Source organism: Oryzias latipes, chromosome 14 (assembly GCF_002234675.1).
Source record: "Oryzias latipes chromosome 14, ASM223467v1".
NCBI classification, from domain to species: domain Eukaryota; kingdom Metazoa; phylum Chordata; class Actinopteri; order Beloniformes; family Adrianichthyidae; genus Oryzias; species Oryzias latipes.
Window position 1 is genome coordinate 6683914 of NC_019872.2, and position 17381 is coordinate 6701294.

A 17381-nucleotide genomic window follows, 5' to 3' on the forward strand; every position below is an offset into this window, starting at 1 on the left:
ACTTGTAATTTTGTGTGTGTGTGTGTGTGTGTCTGTGTGTGTGTGTGCGTGCGTGTGTGTTTTAAAGACATTTTTGCTGTAGTTGCAGCAATCTTGGCCCCTGTCATTCTGGAGTCGGCCTCTAGAGGCGCTGTCACGAGAAATGAGTTGTGTGACAGGAACTAGTCCGAGGACAAAAGTCATCACTACTACTTTAGCCGGATAAGGTAACATATGTACCCATTTCTAAATATTCTAGTCAATTTAGTCTTTGAATATAATTTGTTGTAATGCTACTAGATACATAAACACATGACCAAGCTTTTTTTCTTTAACTACTACAAAAACACTTCACATTCATTAGCATTGCTAGCTAGCTACATGTCGTGAACGCGCTTTGTCTGATTAGATAATCAGACAAAGTTTGTCAAGTAACATATTTGAGTGAAAATACTCTTATAATTAATTAACCATCCTGTCTAATATGATAATGGTTGATATAGGATGTCCTCATTCATTGTTCACCTCTAGCTAAAATGTTGCTAAGCAATTTGCTAAGTCACAGCTTTTCTACAATTATTAGTCATAATAAGCACTTTAATAAAATTTCAGTTCATTTTTGAGTATTTCTCGTCTTACTATTTGTTCTTTTAAGTGTACATTCGGGGAAACTTTAGTTTATATGTGTACATTCGGGGTAAGTTTAGTTTATGTTAAGCTACATTTCTTTTGTACGGTGGTCATTTTGGTTGTCTTTGTTGCACCTGACCAACCTTTCTTGCAGGAATGTAAATGTCTGAGGATAGGGAAGCCCAGGAGGATGAGCTGCTTGCTTTAGCAAGTATCTATGATGAAGAGGAGTTTCATCAGGCGGAGTCAGCCCAGGGGGGAGAGATCCAAATTTGTCTGGAGCTCCCTCCTGACTTCAAAGTTGTTGTTGTGAAAGGTAGCACTTCCTGTCCGTCTTTAATTTAATGTTAGAAACGCATTTCATGGTGCACATGGACTACCAGGTAAATGATACCGTCCTAAAAGTAAACACAATGTTTTCTTTTGTAGGAGAGCAGACAACTGAGTATGCAGTTTGTTTTTTACCCCCTTTGGTCCTTAATTTTGAGCTCCCGGGAGACTATCCATCTTTGTCTGCGCCGGTCTTCACTCTCAGCTCTAAATGGATGACCAAAGCTCAGGTAGAACTCGTATCCGCTACATGATTTTTCTAATAAGGAATACTCTGCACATATGTTTGATACTTCCTCTGCATATGCTATGATGATTTCTGACATAGTGTTATGTCTGTTTACATGATTATGAAGTACTTCATCTTTGTCATGTGATTCATTGATACTTAAGGACTCTTAATGACCTGAAACTGCGTTTTTAAGGTATAAATATCTGATTAGAAGTTATGAATCAGATAATGATGTAAAGACAATGGTATGGTAGAACAATTTTAAAAATCTGCTTCCTTCCACTCCCTTTTTAAGCAATCTATGATTTAATGACTAATTGTCCTATGTTTGATACATCTTTGTATGGATGTTAAACTCTGATTGTTTTTTTTTGTGCATTGTTCTTGCTTTGTTGGAAATAAACAATTTCCAAATCCAAAAATCTCTTTTTTTAAAATAATTTACCTCAGAAAAGAAAGCTTAAAGGCACACTCCAGTGAAAATAGTGTTTTTTAACATCTATATATCCTTATATCTAAGGAAAATTAAATTAAACTCGCATTTCTCATCATGATTAAAAGACCACTGGGGGCACTTTAAATACAGCTCTAAAGATGATGGGAGTGGTACTTTAAGGGTTTTAAATGGAATTGCATTCATACAAAACAATCTTTGACTGTACTCATCCTAGCACTTCTCTGCTGGTTACAGTTGAGCACTCTTTGCCAACGCCTGGATGAGTTATGGGAGGAAAACCAGGGCTGCGTGATCCTCTTCACATGGATGCAGTTCCTTAAGGAGGAGACCTTGGACTTCCTGGGCATCAAATCTCCTCTTGAAGTCAACAGGAACAACACAAAGCTATGTGGTGAACGAAGAAAAACTGATCCCACTGCTGCAGGTAATGCATATTTATTGAAACATCCTGTTTAGAAAATAGATATTTAGTTATGTTAATGATGAAGAATGTGAAGTTTCTCCTGTTGATTTTTTTTTTTGTCCAGATGTTACAAAATGTGACAGTAAGTCTGAAGTAGCAGAGAATAAACCAGAGATAACAGACAAGCTGGGACAGCACCCTTCTAAGCTTGACCCCCGCGCTGTGGTGTTGATGGACCCACGGGCTGACCCCCTACCTCAGCTGCTGGACTTTGATGAGGCGCAGCGGCAGAAGGTCTTCGACAGCAAGGTGTTCTGCTGTGGGATCTGCTTCTCGGAGAAGCTGGGCTCCCACTGTCTCTGCTTTAAAGAGTGTCAGCACGTGTACTGCAACGCCTGCATGACTGAGTACTTCCAGATCCAGATACGGGACGGCAATGTTCAGTGCCTCAATTGCCCTGAGCCCAAATGTACCTCATTAGCCACACCGCTGCAGGTATTCTAGTGAAACAGAATGTTTTGATCTAGGAAACGTCATCCACATTGACCTCTGTTTTTTATTCTATAATAACTTTTTTGATCTTCTCATCTCTTCATATGTCAGGTCAAGCAGCTTGTGGATGAAGAGCTGTTTGCCCGATACGACCGGCTGCTTCTTCAGTCCACTTTAGATCTCATGGCTGACGTGGTCTACTGTCCTCGTCAGTTTTGTGGCACAGCCGTCATGGTGGAGCCAGACACTACGATGGGCATTTGCTCGGCTTGCCAGCATGCATTTTGCACCATGTGCAAGCTTGCTTATCACGGTGTCTCCCACTGTAAATTCCCTGCAGGTAAAGTGACGTGGAAAATGAAATGTCCGTGTAAATGGTAGGAAAACAAATCTTGTGTTTATGTTTTTTTTTCAACCCCTTTACTGGCGAGACCTAAATAACACCAACTTTGTGACACACCGTAACTCTTCAAGTAGCAAAGCAATTTTTCTTAGCTCCAGAATCTTCTGGAATGTTTTCAAGTGTTTACACAATGAGCGTGATGTTGGGTTATTTTAAACGCTAATTGTGTAAACAGTCTAAAAGTTACATTAGTCTACAAAATGTAAACGCTGGAGCTGAAGCTCCAATGTAAAATGGTAAAAAAAAAAAGGGGGGGACAAAGATAAAATTATTTTAGACCTTTTAATATCTTCTCAGTTTCTTATTACATTCAAAATCCTTTGACTTTGTCTGTCAGCTACTGGAAAAAACTTAGTTTTGGGTTGTTGTAAATCTAGTCCCATAATATTTCTCTTTCAGTTATCTTAATTTTCTTTCCAATATGCATAAACGGCAGCTGGGCAGCTCAGTTGGTAAGGTGAAAGACTGCCACGCAGGAAACCAGTGTTCAATTCTCATGGGGAATGAACAATTAATTAATGGCAAGCAATGGTAATGGTAATGGGGCAATGACCATATCAATCGTAAGCAAGGCAGCTTAACACTGCTGCCTCCCAAGCGCGGCTCGTCTGCAGCTCACCCCTCCCCCAGGGGATGGGTCAAAATGCAGAGAAGAATTTCCCCATTGTGGGATAAAAAAAAGAAACAATTATTATTAAACAAGATACAAATCTATTCATCAAACAATATTTGTTCTAGTAGGTATGTTTTAAAGTAAAATACCTTACAAGTTTTTATTTTATTTTTTATCTTTGTGTCTAAAAGGTAGAATGTAAACAATAAAGGTTAACGCCTCCCTTTCTTTCTGTTTGATCCTTCAGAGGAACTGCGTAACCTCAGAGACGAGTACCTGTCAGCCACATCGGAGGGGAAGAAGTTCATGGAGAAACGCTTTGGGAAACGGGTGATCCAGAAAGCGGTGGAGGAGTCTTTCAGCAGGGACTGGCTCACGGAGAATTGCAAATGCTGTCCCAAATGTGGAACCAACATACAGGTAGGCTCCCCCTGCTAGTAGCTCTGGACTTTGCCTCTACGAGCAGCAGGGGGCAGTGTTGTCCACTATTTCTCATTTAAACTAAACAGAAATATACAGTGTTGGAGATGGATTTGGGAAAAAAAAATAACTACAACTCTCACTCCAAAAATCTTTTGAGCTATGTTAAAAGTGTCCATAGTGGTATTTTAATTGTTATTATGCTGTTTTAGCCAAAATGTAAATGGACATAGTTTCTGCAGAGCAACAGTAGTTCATTAGAAATTCGCCTCTGAGTCGTGGGCAGGACTGTTGGTGTGGAGCAAGTCTGCCCTTACTTCCTGACATCCCTTTATTGACACTCCCCCCAGCCTCTCACACCCCCAACCGAACATTACCAGTAGAAAAAGAAAAAAACTGTGAGCAATATTGGAGCTATCCAGCCGGACAGTTTTGAGTCAGACACCAACTTGGACGAAGAAAACAAAGAGAAAAATGGACATATTTGTCTGCAAGGTGATGCATATGCTCTCTATCATCAGAAAAATGCTACAGGAACCTGTTAAAAACACAATTTTCATTGGAGTGGGTATTTCAATATCCAGTTAAGGAGGGACTCATTTTTTCTTTGACGCTTCAGAACTTGGTCATCAGTGTTCCTCATTTCTTTGTTTTTGTTTCTCCTTAGAAAGTTGACGGCTGTAATAAGATGACCTGCACCTCTTGTAAACAGTACTTCTGTTGGCTGTGCTTGGGCGTCCTCAGCAAAGTCAACCCATACGGTCACTTTAACAACCCCCATTCACCCTGTTACAACCAGTAAGTCACCAGTTTGTGAGAGACTTGAAACATTTCCACGCACATGTGTTTAATGCGGTCTCCCTCGTCTGTTCCAGGCTTTTCCAGGGTGTGGACGTAGATGATGACGACAATTTTTGGAGTGACGAAGAAGACTGAGCCCCTCACCCTTCCAGTGCCTCACTGCTATTTGAAAGCACTTTATTTCTTACATAATCACCACGTCATCTGAGACTCTGACTTCAAACATGTCGTCTCTGTGATGCCACTGTGAGCACATCGTGTTGTTCATGCTAAGAATGTGCGACAAAATCAACACCAGAAACATCCCCTACCTGGGTGATTGTTAAAGAAACTTCAACTACTGTGGTTGTTTTGGATACTTATAGACACCATTTAGCATTTTTAATTCATCATAGATCAAGGAGAGACTTGCATATGAAGTTCTCTTATAACCCTTGGTATTATGGCACTGGGTTAGCACTTAAGTCCAAAGAATTTTTCTTTTTCAATGACGTTTAATAGCTTTTTTAACGAGTTAAGCACTTCTTCATGCAACCTAATGTATTACTGGCAAATAAGAATTAGGTCTGTTCCAGGAAAAGTAAAAGACTTTGGCACAATATGACATTTTTTATTTTGAAATTAGACATAGACAACATACTTGCAATCAGCAAAGATATTTATTGCTTTTTTTTAATGTGATCTGAAAGAAAAGCTATTATGAAAGATGAAACGAAATCAAATATTTTTTTTTTCTGAACTTGAAACTTTTCTTCATCTATTCCTCAATAATTTGTTGGTCAGTGTTGGTTCGGACTGGATAATACAATTGCATTGTTACCTTACTTTAGGTCACTTCCTGTTTTAATTTACAATGCAGGATGTTCACCAAAATAAAAGTTCCAAGTTTGCCATCATTGTTTGTTTTTCATTTTCACAATTGCAATTGTTTTTTTTTAACTCAAACTCATTAAGGAAAACAGCAAATCTGAGAATATTGACCATCATATTCATGTGCAAATGTCTTTTTTAGGTTTAACAGCAGCAAAACTTATTTATAAAACGTCTTCCCTCTTCAATGTTCCACATTTTAAGCTAAAAGGAAGCGGTTATTATAGCAGCGCCTGCAGGATTGTGTTTAACATCTTAAAAAAATATATATATATGACCCCACAGTGCAAAAAGGACAGTCGGTGGTACACTAAATGTGAGAATAAATTGTTTTAAAAGGATTATTACATTTTGCTCAATATTACGGAAGTCCTGTGTGGAACATCAGAATCCAAAATCCACCCTACAGAAGTCAACTCCAGGTGTTTGGTAACATCTGGACACCTGAAAAACCACCCCTGTTTGCTCTAATCCAGAGGTTAAGCTGTGACACAGAGACACAATGACACACAAAAAGAAACAAAGAGCACACGTTGGAGCCTGAGACTGAATAGAGTCAACATTGTGTCATCCCTTTGGCCAGAGTTGCTGACAGAGGAGAACCCTTTAAAATAGGCCCCTCTCTCCTGGCCTGTTCTGTCCCATCCCACGCCTCGTGCTCTCTGCTCGCACCCTGAGCCCCCTGCCCATCTTTGTCCATAGATGCTGACTGACCGGTGGGACATTTACAATGTCCATTAAAGACGCGCCTGCTGGTGGAAGCACAGGAAACGAGCACCTGCAGCAGCTTTCCAACCCCTTCTCCTGCATTCTACGAAGCTGGAAAAGGCAGGTCAGTGTGAAGAAACTCTGCTCTCACGTTAGAATTAAAATGGTGAGAGATTTAGGTCATGAATGAGATCTATTGTTTTAGATAAACGGTTGAGTTCTGGATGAACACAGGAGGAACGTTTTTAGATGAGAGTCACGGGCCGATGGATGTTTCAACCTATTGGATCTCTATTGGAACTCTGTAGAAGCATTGGATCTCTATTGGATCTCTTAATGAAAGCAAAAGACTTTAGTACTATTGACTATGAAACATTCAGACATTTTTTTTCAATTACAGGTTAGGTTTCCACAAAAAAACAAAAATCTGTTATTGTAGAAATTGTTGATTTATGACTTTTAGGCTGTCAAATTAAAAAAATCAATGGAAATACATTAATAAATAAATAAATTAAACGGGTAAAAAATAAATAAAATCATTACTATAAGGCAGTGCTTTTCTATTATTTTTTTGCAACGCCCCCCCTAGGAAAAAGAAAATGTTTCGCAACCCCCCAACACACTGGCTGCGGTGACTATTAGGTTAGTATCTATAAAAATTGTGTAAGTATACCTAAAATTGTATCTTTTAACACTAACAAAAGAAAAAAGGAATATAAATCCAATTTTAACAAATATTAACTTTATTTAGCCACACAGAAACCCTGTTCTAGTCTAAAACAGAAAAAAGCTTAAAGGGCCTGAAATAAAAAAATCTGTCATTCCTTATTTAAACTAAAAACATTTTGACCATCTGAACCATTTGATGCCGAGAAAAATAATTCAATTAATAATATTACATGTAAATTGATCTGAAATATTAACACAGGAGCACCAATAAATTTAACGTTTTTAGTCTGAAGAAATAGATAAAAAAACATTGTGCTAATTTTTTTTCTAAATGATGGATTTTTTATTTCTGATCTCATAAAGTGCAGCTGTTTTCCTGCATTACCTGCTGTCTTTATGTACAATACCGACACCAACTAAACCACAGACAGACAAAGAATACATTTATGGAAAATAAAGACACATCATCAAAATATCTACAATAGTTCATAAAGAATGACATTATTAGCATGAGCTGAGTAATATATAGGCACACCATGATCCTTGTGTTGCGCAACAGCGACAGCGCTCTGCGTGTGCGTTCCACCCTTGCAGCCTGAGCCCACTACCCCTCTCCTTTCGTTCTCACACACGCAGCCGCGTGTGACGGGAGACAGGAGCGGCTGCAGGGACGGCAGTTCACAGTTTCAGGCTGTTACAAACTCCTCTATAGAACAGATCATAGGAAACCAATACAGTAATCCCTTGTTTTTCGCGGGGGTTACGTTCCAAAAAGAACCTGTGATAGGCAAAATCCGTGAAGTCGAAACCTTTATTTTTTCTTAAAATTAATATACAATTAAATACTCTATTAAACATTGAAAAGAAAGAACAAACCATTTTACAGGCTCAAGCATTTGTTTCACAAATAAAAGTACTTTAGAAACGTTTTTTTTCAACAAATAACTTCTGTACTGTACTGTCAAATAATAACTTTAATCATTGATGTGAACAGAAGGCTGTGGAGATCAGCCCCGCCCACCGCGACCCGAGTAATTGGATTAAACAGGACAAAATTTAAAATTATTATGAAAAAAAGACAAAGTCGGGAGCCGGTTTAGCTCGTGCTGGTTTGCGGTGCCTTCCGTCCATGAAACCAGGGTTTGACTCCGGGCTGCTCCCTGTTCCCTTCTCTACTTCCGTGCCGGTCCCAAGCCCGGTTGCTTTGAGAGGGTTGTGTCAGGAAGGGCATCCGGCGTAAAACAATGCCAAGTTTACCATGCGACTCATTCGCTGTGGCGACCCCTGATGGGAAAAGCCGAAAGAGAACCATGAAAAAAATACAAAGTACAGTGGGACAAATAGTGACTCAGGTGTATTTCACTGCTCTTCAGACTGAGCCGCTGCATCCTGACTCCGCTCTGCAGTGTTTTCTTCTTTTGAAGCCCGCGGTGCAGCTGTGTTTGTTCGGGATAAGAACATAGTGATAGGCAGTTGTTGTCGCTCTTTTTTCTATGGGTTTTAGAGAAAGTCCAAATTGCAAGAGATTTTGCACGTACGTAGTGTAAATTTGGCAAGCTGATTTACGTACGTGTACATATTAAACTGTAACGTTATTGACACACAGGTAGAGAAGAAGCGGAGTGACTTTTTAGCCAATCAGAATGCAGAACACAATGCACGATGCAAATCCATGAAGTAGCGAAACCGTGAAAAGTAAACCGCGTTATAGCGAGGGATCACTGTAGTGGCATCCTTTTTTCCCAAGCCCTGAGCCGCTGTCACCACCGCCCCCCCCGTTACATTTGTGCTCCGGGAAATTCCCCGTATTACCTGTGCCTAAAGCCGCTACTACTGCGCGCCCCCCCTGGCATCGCGTTGGGCGCGTCCTATTATTTGAGAAGCAGTGCTATAAGGGTACCGGTAATTACCATAATTTATCATGTGTTATTCTTAGTGATAAGCCATTGATGCCCACTGTCAGACCATCAGTGATCAGACGTTCCTCCAAAACCATACAAGTATTATAGTGAGGCCTTTAAAAATACTCGGTGGTAAAATGAAAGTTGGTTTATTTCAAGCAATCAAAACAAAAATAAAAAAAGCCAAAAAAATCGAACCAAGTCAAGATATTTAGTCACAAATTGATTGGAAAGTAAAGAAAAAACAGGAGATATATTAATGAAAATATTTATGATGCCACCATAATTACGCTTAAGCATAAATGGATATGAATGAATGAATGAATGATACTGTATTACTCCTGAGGGAAATTATATTCCAGTACAACTCAAAAAGGATCAGACATACAACAACAGGAATACTTACACATTTGAAGTTGACTGAGGTTGTTTTGCTGTAGTTGCAACCCAGATTAGCGTGCAGATGGTCCATGATGGGGGGAGGGGGTGACAAAAAAAAGTTGCATCTCAACACTGCTTACAATCTGTAGATACAAGAGGAAAAAAACTACAACGCAAAACGCACATATGCAGACAAAACACAATACACGAGGATCAGGAGGGTGGGGGGAGGGGCCCCCTTCATGAATCTGTCCTTCGAGTGCCGCTCCGTGAGCCAGGCACAGTCTTCCAGACAGCGCACGGAGGAGGGAGGATGGTAGTAGGAGAGCCGAGGTCAAGCAGGGGATAAGTAGCAGTCATCAGCCCTGTGAACAGCTTCTGTTGTCCACTCTGTAGAAGCAGACATGTTTTGATAGAGCCAGGGACGGTTGTCCACAGCTCATTCGGGGAGATTAGATACTCTTGGGCGCCAGCAGGTTGTTTGTTATGCTGGCTGAGTCCTTGACTGGTCTTGCAATTTTTGAGGCAGATTTAATTCAAATAAAGTGGGGGAATTTAGCGCAGTCTTCCCCACCATCCGGGCAGAATCTCGCTCCAGGGTGGCTTCCATCTCCGCACAAGTTTGGCTGTCTCAAGCAATCTGCTTAAGTGGGCAAGACAAGTACAGAGCTTTTGATCCACTTGTGAGAGTTTCTCATTCGTAGTCTCTCCTCCCCGAAGAATCATTCCCCAGATCCTTGACAGATCGCCTCTCTCCGTCTTCCGCTCCCAGACCGCCCGATAAATCAGAAATTCTCCGATCCCAATTGTGAAGAATCCGATTATCAGAAATCCAAATAGGTAGACATCCTTGACATCTTCCACAGACAGCTGGGCCAGGCACACCAGCCTCCACTTGCCCCATGGTGTATCTAGCCGCATGGGTGCCGTCTGGGGAGGAAGGGTCCGCTTTCCCGTTCCTTAGTGTGGAAAAAACTTTAAGAGACCAGCTGATCAGATCCATTTTCAGAGTGCACTTACATACAGTAGACACGCATGACACATTTGATAAAATGTCTACCAAAAAGGGTTTGATTAATTGCTTAATAAGGAGTCAGAAGAAACCAATTCAAACAATCCCAGCTTTATTATATTTATGTTTTTGATATTCATTTTTGACCCAACGAAATCGAATGCTTGCAATTTCTGCAGATGGTTCTTCAGAGCAACTCACTTTTGATCTGGAAGACCCTTATGCAGTCTGTGCAATAAAGTTAGCACCTCAACGTTGTATGAAAACTGGGTCAAAATAGATTTTTATCACTTCAAATGTGTGCACCTACCACAAACTTGAAAGTCTTAGTTAATCCAGTTTCAATGAGCTACCTACTTTCAGTTCCGTCTTCGTCTGAAACCATGGAAACCTCTAGAAGAGCTGCACCTTTGTTCAGGGGGCAAAAATGATTCTCCTCTGCCAAGGCTTGGTTGTGTCAGTGCATGAACTTTTTCTGAGGTAAAACACAAACATTGGATTTCTAATTGATTTCTAATAAGCCACTTGTCTTAAGTCTAATTTTGCTTTGGGTTTTATTTTTTATAATTGTAAAAATTAACACATTCACAGTGAATGTCCACACTAAATATTTCAAAGGCTTAATGAGATAGTTCAAGGAGAAAAGTATAATATTCTAATAAATCATTGTCTCAGAGATAATAATCTACCATGCATAAATCCAAATGGTATTTTCCAAGATCAATTATAATCAACATATTTCATTTTGAAACAGTTCAGGTCGATCCGATTCGATTAACAACTAGCCTCAGACAGATTGATCTGGTTGGATAAATCGATTCATCATTACACCCCTACCAAACAGTTAAAAGCCCAAAGCACTTTACGGTCCCATTCTTCCACCCATACACTGATAATCATAACCTTACAAAGGCACCAACTTCAACCAACAGGAGCAATGTGGGTTTAGTGTCTTTCCCAAAGATACAAGACAGGAAGTGAACCCACAGTCTTCTAGTTAGACTGTAGATCAACGGTTCTACCTCTGCACCCCAGCCATTCATGGGAAAAATAATCCCAAATGTTTTAATGCAACTTTTTTTTTTTGCTGGTTGCATCAAAAACTGAACCTCAATTTTTTTTCCCTACTAACAAAATCCGAACTGTCCACAGACACAGAACTCCAAGACTACCAGAGCAGTCTTATCATGATTGAGAGTGATCGAGAACTGTCAGCCATGGTGCAGGAACTGTGGGACAATGACATTAACAGACTCACACCTGGAAAAGACTACAGGATCTCCCTGCAGGTACCCCACACATTCATGAAGCTGCCCAAAAACATTGTAATATTGCATGTATCGCATTATTGTAATAAAAATATACTTTACATTCCTGTCTAATTGAAAAAAATCCGAGAAAAGGTGGTCAAGATTAATGAGAGAAGACGCGTAGAATCCTCCTCTTGGAATAGTTAAAAAAGTTAAAACATCTCCATTTAAATTGTTTGTTGTTGTTGCCCATTTCATAAAGGTTTTTAAAAGAAATTCTGAAACTCTTTGTTAACAGTCTAGAGGTTCTTTTCTATTGCAGGGCAAAGCTGGAGACAGCATGGGCACATCTGACATCGATCGAGCAGGATCTCCTCTGTTTACATTTGTCAATGAGAATATTTTCAAAAAGGAAACATTTCTTGGTGAGTGCATGAGGGAGGGGGTGGAAAAATACCTCTGGGAGTTTCATTCCACCACCAGTGATGTTGTTTTCAACACACAGTGGTCATGACTCTTACAGTGTCCCACCAACAAGTGCCATGACCTTTCCTAAAATTCAACATAAGTACCCTGAGGTCTACTTTATCCGCTCCTGTCTGAGAGAAGCTTTTAATTTAATCTGCTTATGACGAACAGTGACATGTTGCATAATCCCAGAGCAGGCTGACGTCAGTGTGCTGGATGTAGAGATATGCTTCTTTCCAATTTGATCTAATAATATTGTCTCATATTTATGCAGCGCTGCACACAACAGAAAGCTGTGTTAATGTTTGGAGCTTTTAAATGAAGGATTCCTGCTTTCATTTTTGCATGGGTGCCTTTAAAATATACGTATCAACCATAAAGTTTTCATCCATCCATTCATTTTCTAAACCAGCTTCACCCTTTTGGGGTCACCGGGTTGCTGGAGCCTATCCATGCCAATGTCAACAACAAATTAAAACTTTTCCAGTGACGTGTTTTCCACTGTTTTTTGAAGTTGGGGTTTGTTGGCCTACTTGTTTATTCCAACCAAGGCTGGTGTCAAAACGAGCAAAGCTTCCTAAGTATCTTTGCATGTCCAAAAAGCAACTATTTTACTAACATAAATCTGGATGTTTGTGACTTCTTGTAGATAGTTAATAAAAAATAGCAGTGGTTCCAAGATTCTACCTTGAGGAACCCCTTCAAGACAAAGTGAACCAATGAAGCACCCCAGACGGACGTGCATCTTACTCAATTCGGTTTTCTTAGAGAAGTGAAGTTTGGCTTTTACTTTGACACAAAAGAAGTCAAATGTCAAGAAAATCATCTTAACAGCTTCAAAGAAGATGTAAATTAATATTTCAAAATTCCTACAAGTCAGACCTTTCACTTAAAAGGCGCTCCTTTAATACTGTTTTTCTCCAATGACATGTTAAAAGGATGTTCACTTGTTGCTGATCACCTCTGAGGACATCACAGTCTTTTTAAGGAAGTCCCAAAATAATAATTTTTAAAATCATTTAACTGTTCCTAATTTTTTCATAAATTTATCGAAAAAGTCACGGTCTCTGGTGTGATGATTTGCACGCACACCTTGTTTTTGAGTTTTTGAGTTAAAAGATTATTGGAACAACCCTTTAATGTGACCATCTAGCATATAAAACCTTAAAGACAAATTTTAAGCATTGGACCAAATTTAGTTTCAATTGATGCAGAAACTATAATTTCTGCAGTTATTTGGCTCAATTGTTTTTTTATTAATACACTATCAATATCAAGAACAAAATCTATCTATCTAAGATTTGACAGCTTTAAATATTACATGGTTTCTCAAACCACAATGAAAAAAAACACACATATATAATTGTGTCTTTGTTTTTGCAGCCTTTATCTCCCTTCTGGATAACTATGAGAGTGACACTGGTGTGCCTGAAATCGTTACTCCTGAGGAGGAAGCAGAGAACCACAAGTTCCTGGACTCCATTGTTCAGACTCAAACGATGAAGGTACTCTTGGAAAAAAACAACAACTTTTTAACCCTTTTTTAACAGCAAAGATAACCCAAAACAGGTTTTTATGTTTCTGGACTAACAGTGTGTTTTTGATTTGAAAAAAGTTTCCAGGAACCCTTGAAAAAGACCCTCCTAGATAAATGATAAGTGTAAACAACTGGAAACTCTTTGATTTATTCTTGTTGAGCAATTCCAGTTAAAGGATAGTCAAACATTATAAATCACTGAAAATTTGCATTTCTTTGTTAATAAAACATTTTGTTCTTTTAATCTAATTTGAACAAGTTGATGCAGGGCTTTCCGTGGTCATATTTGTTTCCAGATAGCCCACAAATACCTGGTGGAGAAGAAACTTTCTCCTGAAAATGAGACAGAATTCAAAGAGCAGCTGTACAGGATCTGGTTTGAGCTTTATGCCAGGAGAGGATCCAGCAGGTGGGAGGAATCTGGCACAGCACCTACTGTATACACAGGTCCCTTAAAAGGAATCTAGCATCATGATGTCAAGCTCCACAAAAACTGGCTTTGTTAAAAATGGAAAGAGCTGCAAGAAGACTACTATGATGTTTTTCTTGAAGCTAAGAGATCCTATTTAATGTTACAGAAATATTCCTCACAGCTTGAAAAGTTTCATGTGTTCTAGTTTGGGGTGTGATCACAAGCAGATGAAACTATTTCCTGTTTATACAAGTGAAAGGGTGTTCAACAAGACAAGTATTTTGGGTTTAATGATCTTCTTTTTGCCTCCAGACCAGACTCTTCAGGATTTGAACACGTGTTTGTCGGAGAAACACGAGGGGGGCGAACGGTCATTGGTTTTCACAACTGGATCCAGCTGTACTTACAGGAAAAGCTCGGACACATTGATTATAAAGGCTACAGTGTCAATGCGAACTCCCCCCAGGTGCTGACCTGTTGTAAAGCATTTGTGGTTTCATCAAGACTGCATCAATTTGGAGAATTAAATACAAATCTATCTTTCAAATTTTGATGTAAATGTTAAATCTTAACAATTTTTCTTGCCCCCTTTAACATGAATATGTGTTAAATGCTTTATAAATTGATACCTGTTGAAACTTCTATCCTCAAATGCATGCAATGACTGTCTAGCCTCACTTCTGACGTGAAAACTAGACTGATCAGCTGCAACTCCTTATAATTTTAGCAGTCCTCCTGAGACATCCTGTCACAGCCGTGTTTGGTTTCATTCCTCAGATAAAAAAAAAATCTTTGCATTTCCTTTTCATTTATTTATTGGTTCCTTTCATGAAAATTATTGATTGTCCAATGTGTTTACGTGTTTGTTATACAATACTGAAAATTTTCATGATTGGAAAGGAGCAGAATTGAAGAATAAAATTCTTATAATTGTCTGCTCCCTTTTAAACATTGCATCATATTTACATTTCTCACACCATCACCTGTACTCAGATTTGACCATGTGCAGTTCAGGACATTAGGACAATAGTTTATGTTCTAATAAGTGGCTCTCTTTCAAAAAAAATTGTCTTTTTTATTGTAGTATTTAAAGTTTTTTTTTTATAAAAATATTTTTCCGATTTTCTCTGCTTTTGCAGCAAGATTATTATTACACTATACAACCGGTATCTGTATCTTTTCTAACGTTTTTGTCTTTTCCCTGTCTTGTCATCTTTTCCTGCAGCCAGATGAGAACAAACACATCCTGGGGCTTCAGTTTAGCTGGAAGAATGGTATAAAGCCAAAGGGAAGCATCTTTATTGGAGTCAGTCCTGAGTTCGAGTTCGCCCTCTACACTCTCTGTTTCCTCACTTCCCCCAATGAGCGTGTCAAAGTCCAGTTCAGTCTTTATGACGTGGAGATTGTTTGCCACCATTACAATCAAAAACACATAGGCACAACCTTCCCTATGCTAATTAAGTACTTGAACCCCAAGTAACCTGATTAAACTTGATATTTTAGCCCTGCAGAGGTGCCACAGGTGTTGTTGTTGTCTTTTCATTTTACATAAAGAAACAATAAAAACCTCTTAAAACCCAGTTGGATTTGATTTTCTTAAAGAAAATGATCTAAAAGTAAATTGATAGGATTTTTAGGTGAACATTGTAGCTGCAGGAATATGAAAATATATCTCAGTCTGTCCCTCTGACAAATATAGACCTATAGGCCTACAGCTCTTTTTAAGGTGAGAGTTTTACAGACTGTTTAATTTGAGTCCGTCCAGCTCAGTTTTCTAAAAAATTAGAAATGCGATTGACAATCAGAATCAACAGACCAGTTTTTGGAGAAAAAGATCTTAGAAAAAAGATGAACTGTGAAGAAAGTGATGCAATTCATAATAATACTTGTAGAAGATGTTGAAAATATTACATGCAATATACAATCAAAAGGTAATATTAAAAATAAAAATTGGATTTCCCAATCTATGTATTTATCTGATGTGACTGAAAATGACATTTTGACTACAGTATACAAACTAAAAAACAAGACCTCAAAGGACAGTGACGGGATTGACATGAAATTAATAAAAATGATCATAGATTGTGTTGTAAAACCACTACATCATATCTTTAATCTTTCACTTAAATTAAGAATTTTTCCTGAGAGGATGAAAATAGCTAAAGTTATTCCTTTTTTTAAAAATGGAGACAGACATACTTTTAATAATTACAGACCAGTATCATTACTTTCTCAATTTTCTAAAGTATTTGAAAAGTTGTTTGTTAACAAACTAGACAGCTTTATTGAAAAAAATAAATTGTTAGGTGAGAATCAGTTTGGGTTTCGTTCTAATAGGTCTACAGATTTGGCTATAATGAAAATAGTTGAAGAAATTGCAACAGCAATTGACAAAAAGAAATGCACAATAGGAGTTTTCATGGATTTAAAGAAAGCTTTTGACACCATAGATCATTCTATCTTGATTTCTACATTATATGCATATGGGGTTAGAGGAATCGCCCTGAACTGGATCACCAGTTATTTAAAAAACAGACAACAAAATGTACAGTTTGGAGGTAAGAAGTCTGATCTCATGAATATTATTTGTGGACACCCACAAGGCTCAATTGTAGGACCTAAACTTTTTATTTTATATATAAATGATATTTGTGATATTTCTAAGTTGTTACAGTTTGTTTTATTTGCTGATGATACTAACTTTTTTTGTTCTGGGGATAATCTGAAAACCTTAGCTAAAAGTATTGAAATGGAAATGATAAAACTCAAAATGTGGTTTGACTACAATAAACTATCTTTGAATCTAACAAAAACAAAGTTTATGGTATTTGGTAATAAAAACAGAACAGAAGTGACTTTGTCCATTGACAACATAAAAATAGAACAGGTGTCTGAATTTAAATTTTTAGGGGTTATGTTGGATGACAAATTAACATGGAAATCTTATATATTTTATGTAAAAAATAAAGTAGCCAAGAGCCTTTTTGTTCTGAACAAATCTAAATATGTTTTACCATGTCATATTATGCACATGTTATATTGCTCTTTGGTTTTACCTTATTTTACATATTGTATTGAAGTGTGGGGAAATACATATGAAACTAATATAATGCCCTTAATTCTACTACAGAAGAGAGCTATTCGAATTATTCACAAAGCTAATTTTAGAGATCACACAAATGAACTTTTTATTAAGTCAGGCTTATTAAAACTTAAAAATTTAATTGAATTGCAGACCTTATTAGTTATGTTTAAAGCCAGAAACAGAGATTTACCAGAAGACCTACAAAAGCTTTTTATTTTTACCACAGGAGAAGAAAATCATAGGAGAAAATTTGATTTCAAACAACAGATTGCTCAAACAACATTAAAGCAAAAGTGTTTGTCTATTGCAGGGGTAAAAATGTGGAATT

The 17381-nt window shown here is 38.1% G+C and overlaps 2 protein-coding genes across 2 annotated transcripts; both read left to right on the plus strand.

The window, feature by feature from the left end:
- Positions 1-99: 99 nt before the first annotated feature.
- Positions 100-5656, plus strand: rnf14 (ring finger protein 14). Its single transcript, XM_011483188.3, has 9 exons — positions 100-206; positions 764-925; positions 1039-1169; positions 1863-2052; positions 2156-2526; positions 2635-2863; positions 3787-3959; positions 4627-4757; positions 4835-5656. The coding sequence occupies exons 2-9, from the start codon at positions 772-774 to the stop codon at positions 4893-4895; spliced, it is 1440 nt and encodes a 479-aa protein (XP_011481490.1). The 5' UTR covers positions 100-206; positions 764-771; the 3' UTR covers positions 4896-5656.
- Positions 5657-6257: 601 nt separating this feature from the next.
- On the plus strand, positions 6258-15548 carry LOC101167888 (poly(U)-specific endoribonuclease-B). Its single transcript, XM_004076116.4, has 7 exons — positions 6258-6462; positions 11454-11590; positions 11874-11976; positions 13403-13524; positions 13853-13965; positions 14281-14434; positions 15194-15548. Exons 2-7 carry the CDS (start codon positions 11489-11491, stop codon positions 15446-15448), a joined length of 849 nt encoding a protein of 282 aa, XP_004076164.1. The 5' UTR covers positions 6258-6462; positions 11454-11488; the 3' UTR covers positions 15449-15548.
- The last annotated feature ends 1833 nt before the right edge of the window (positions 15549-17381 follow it).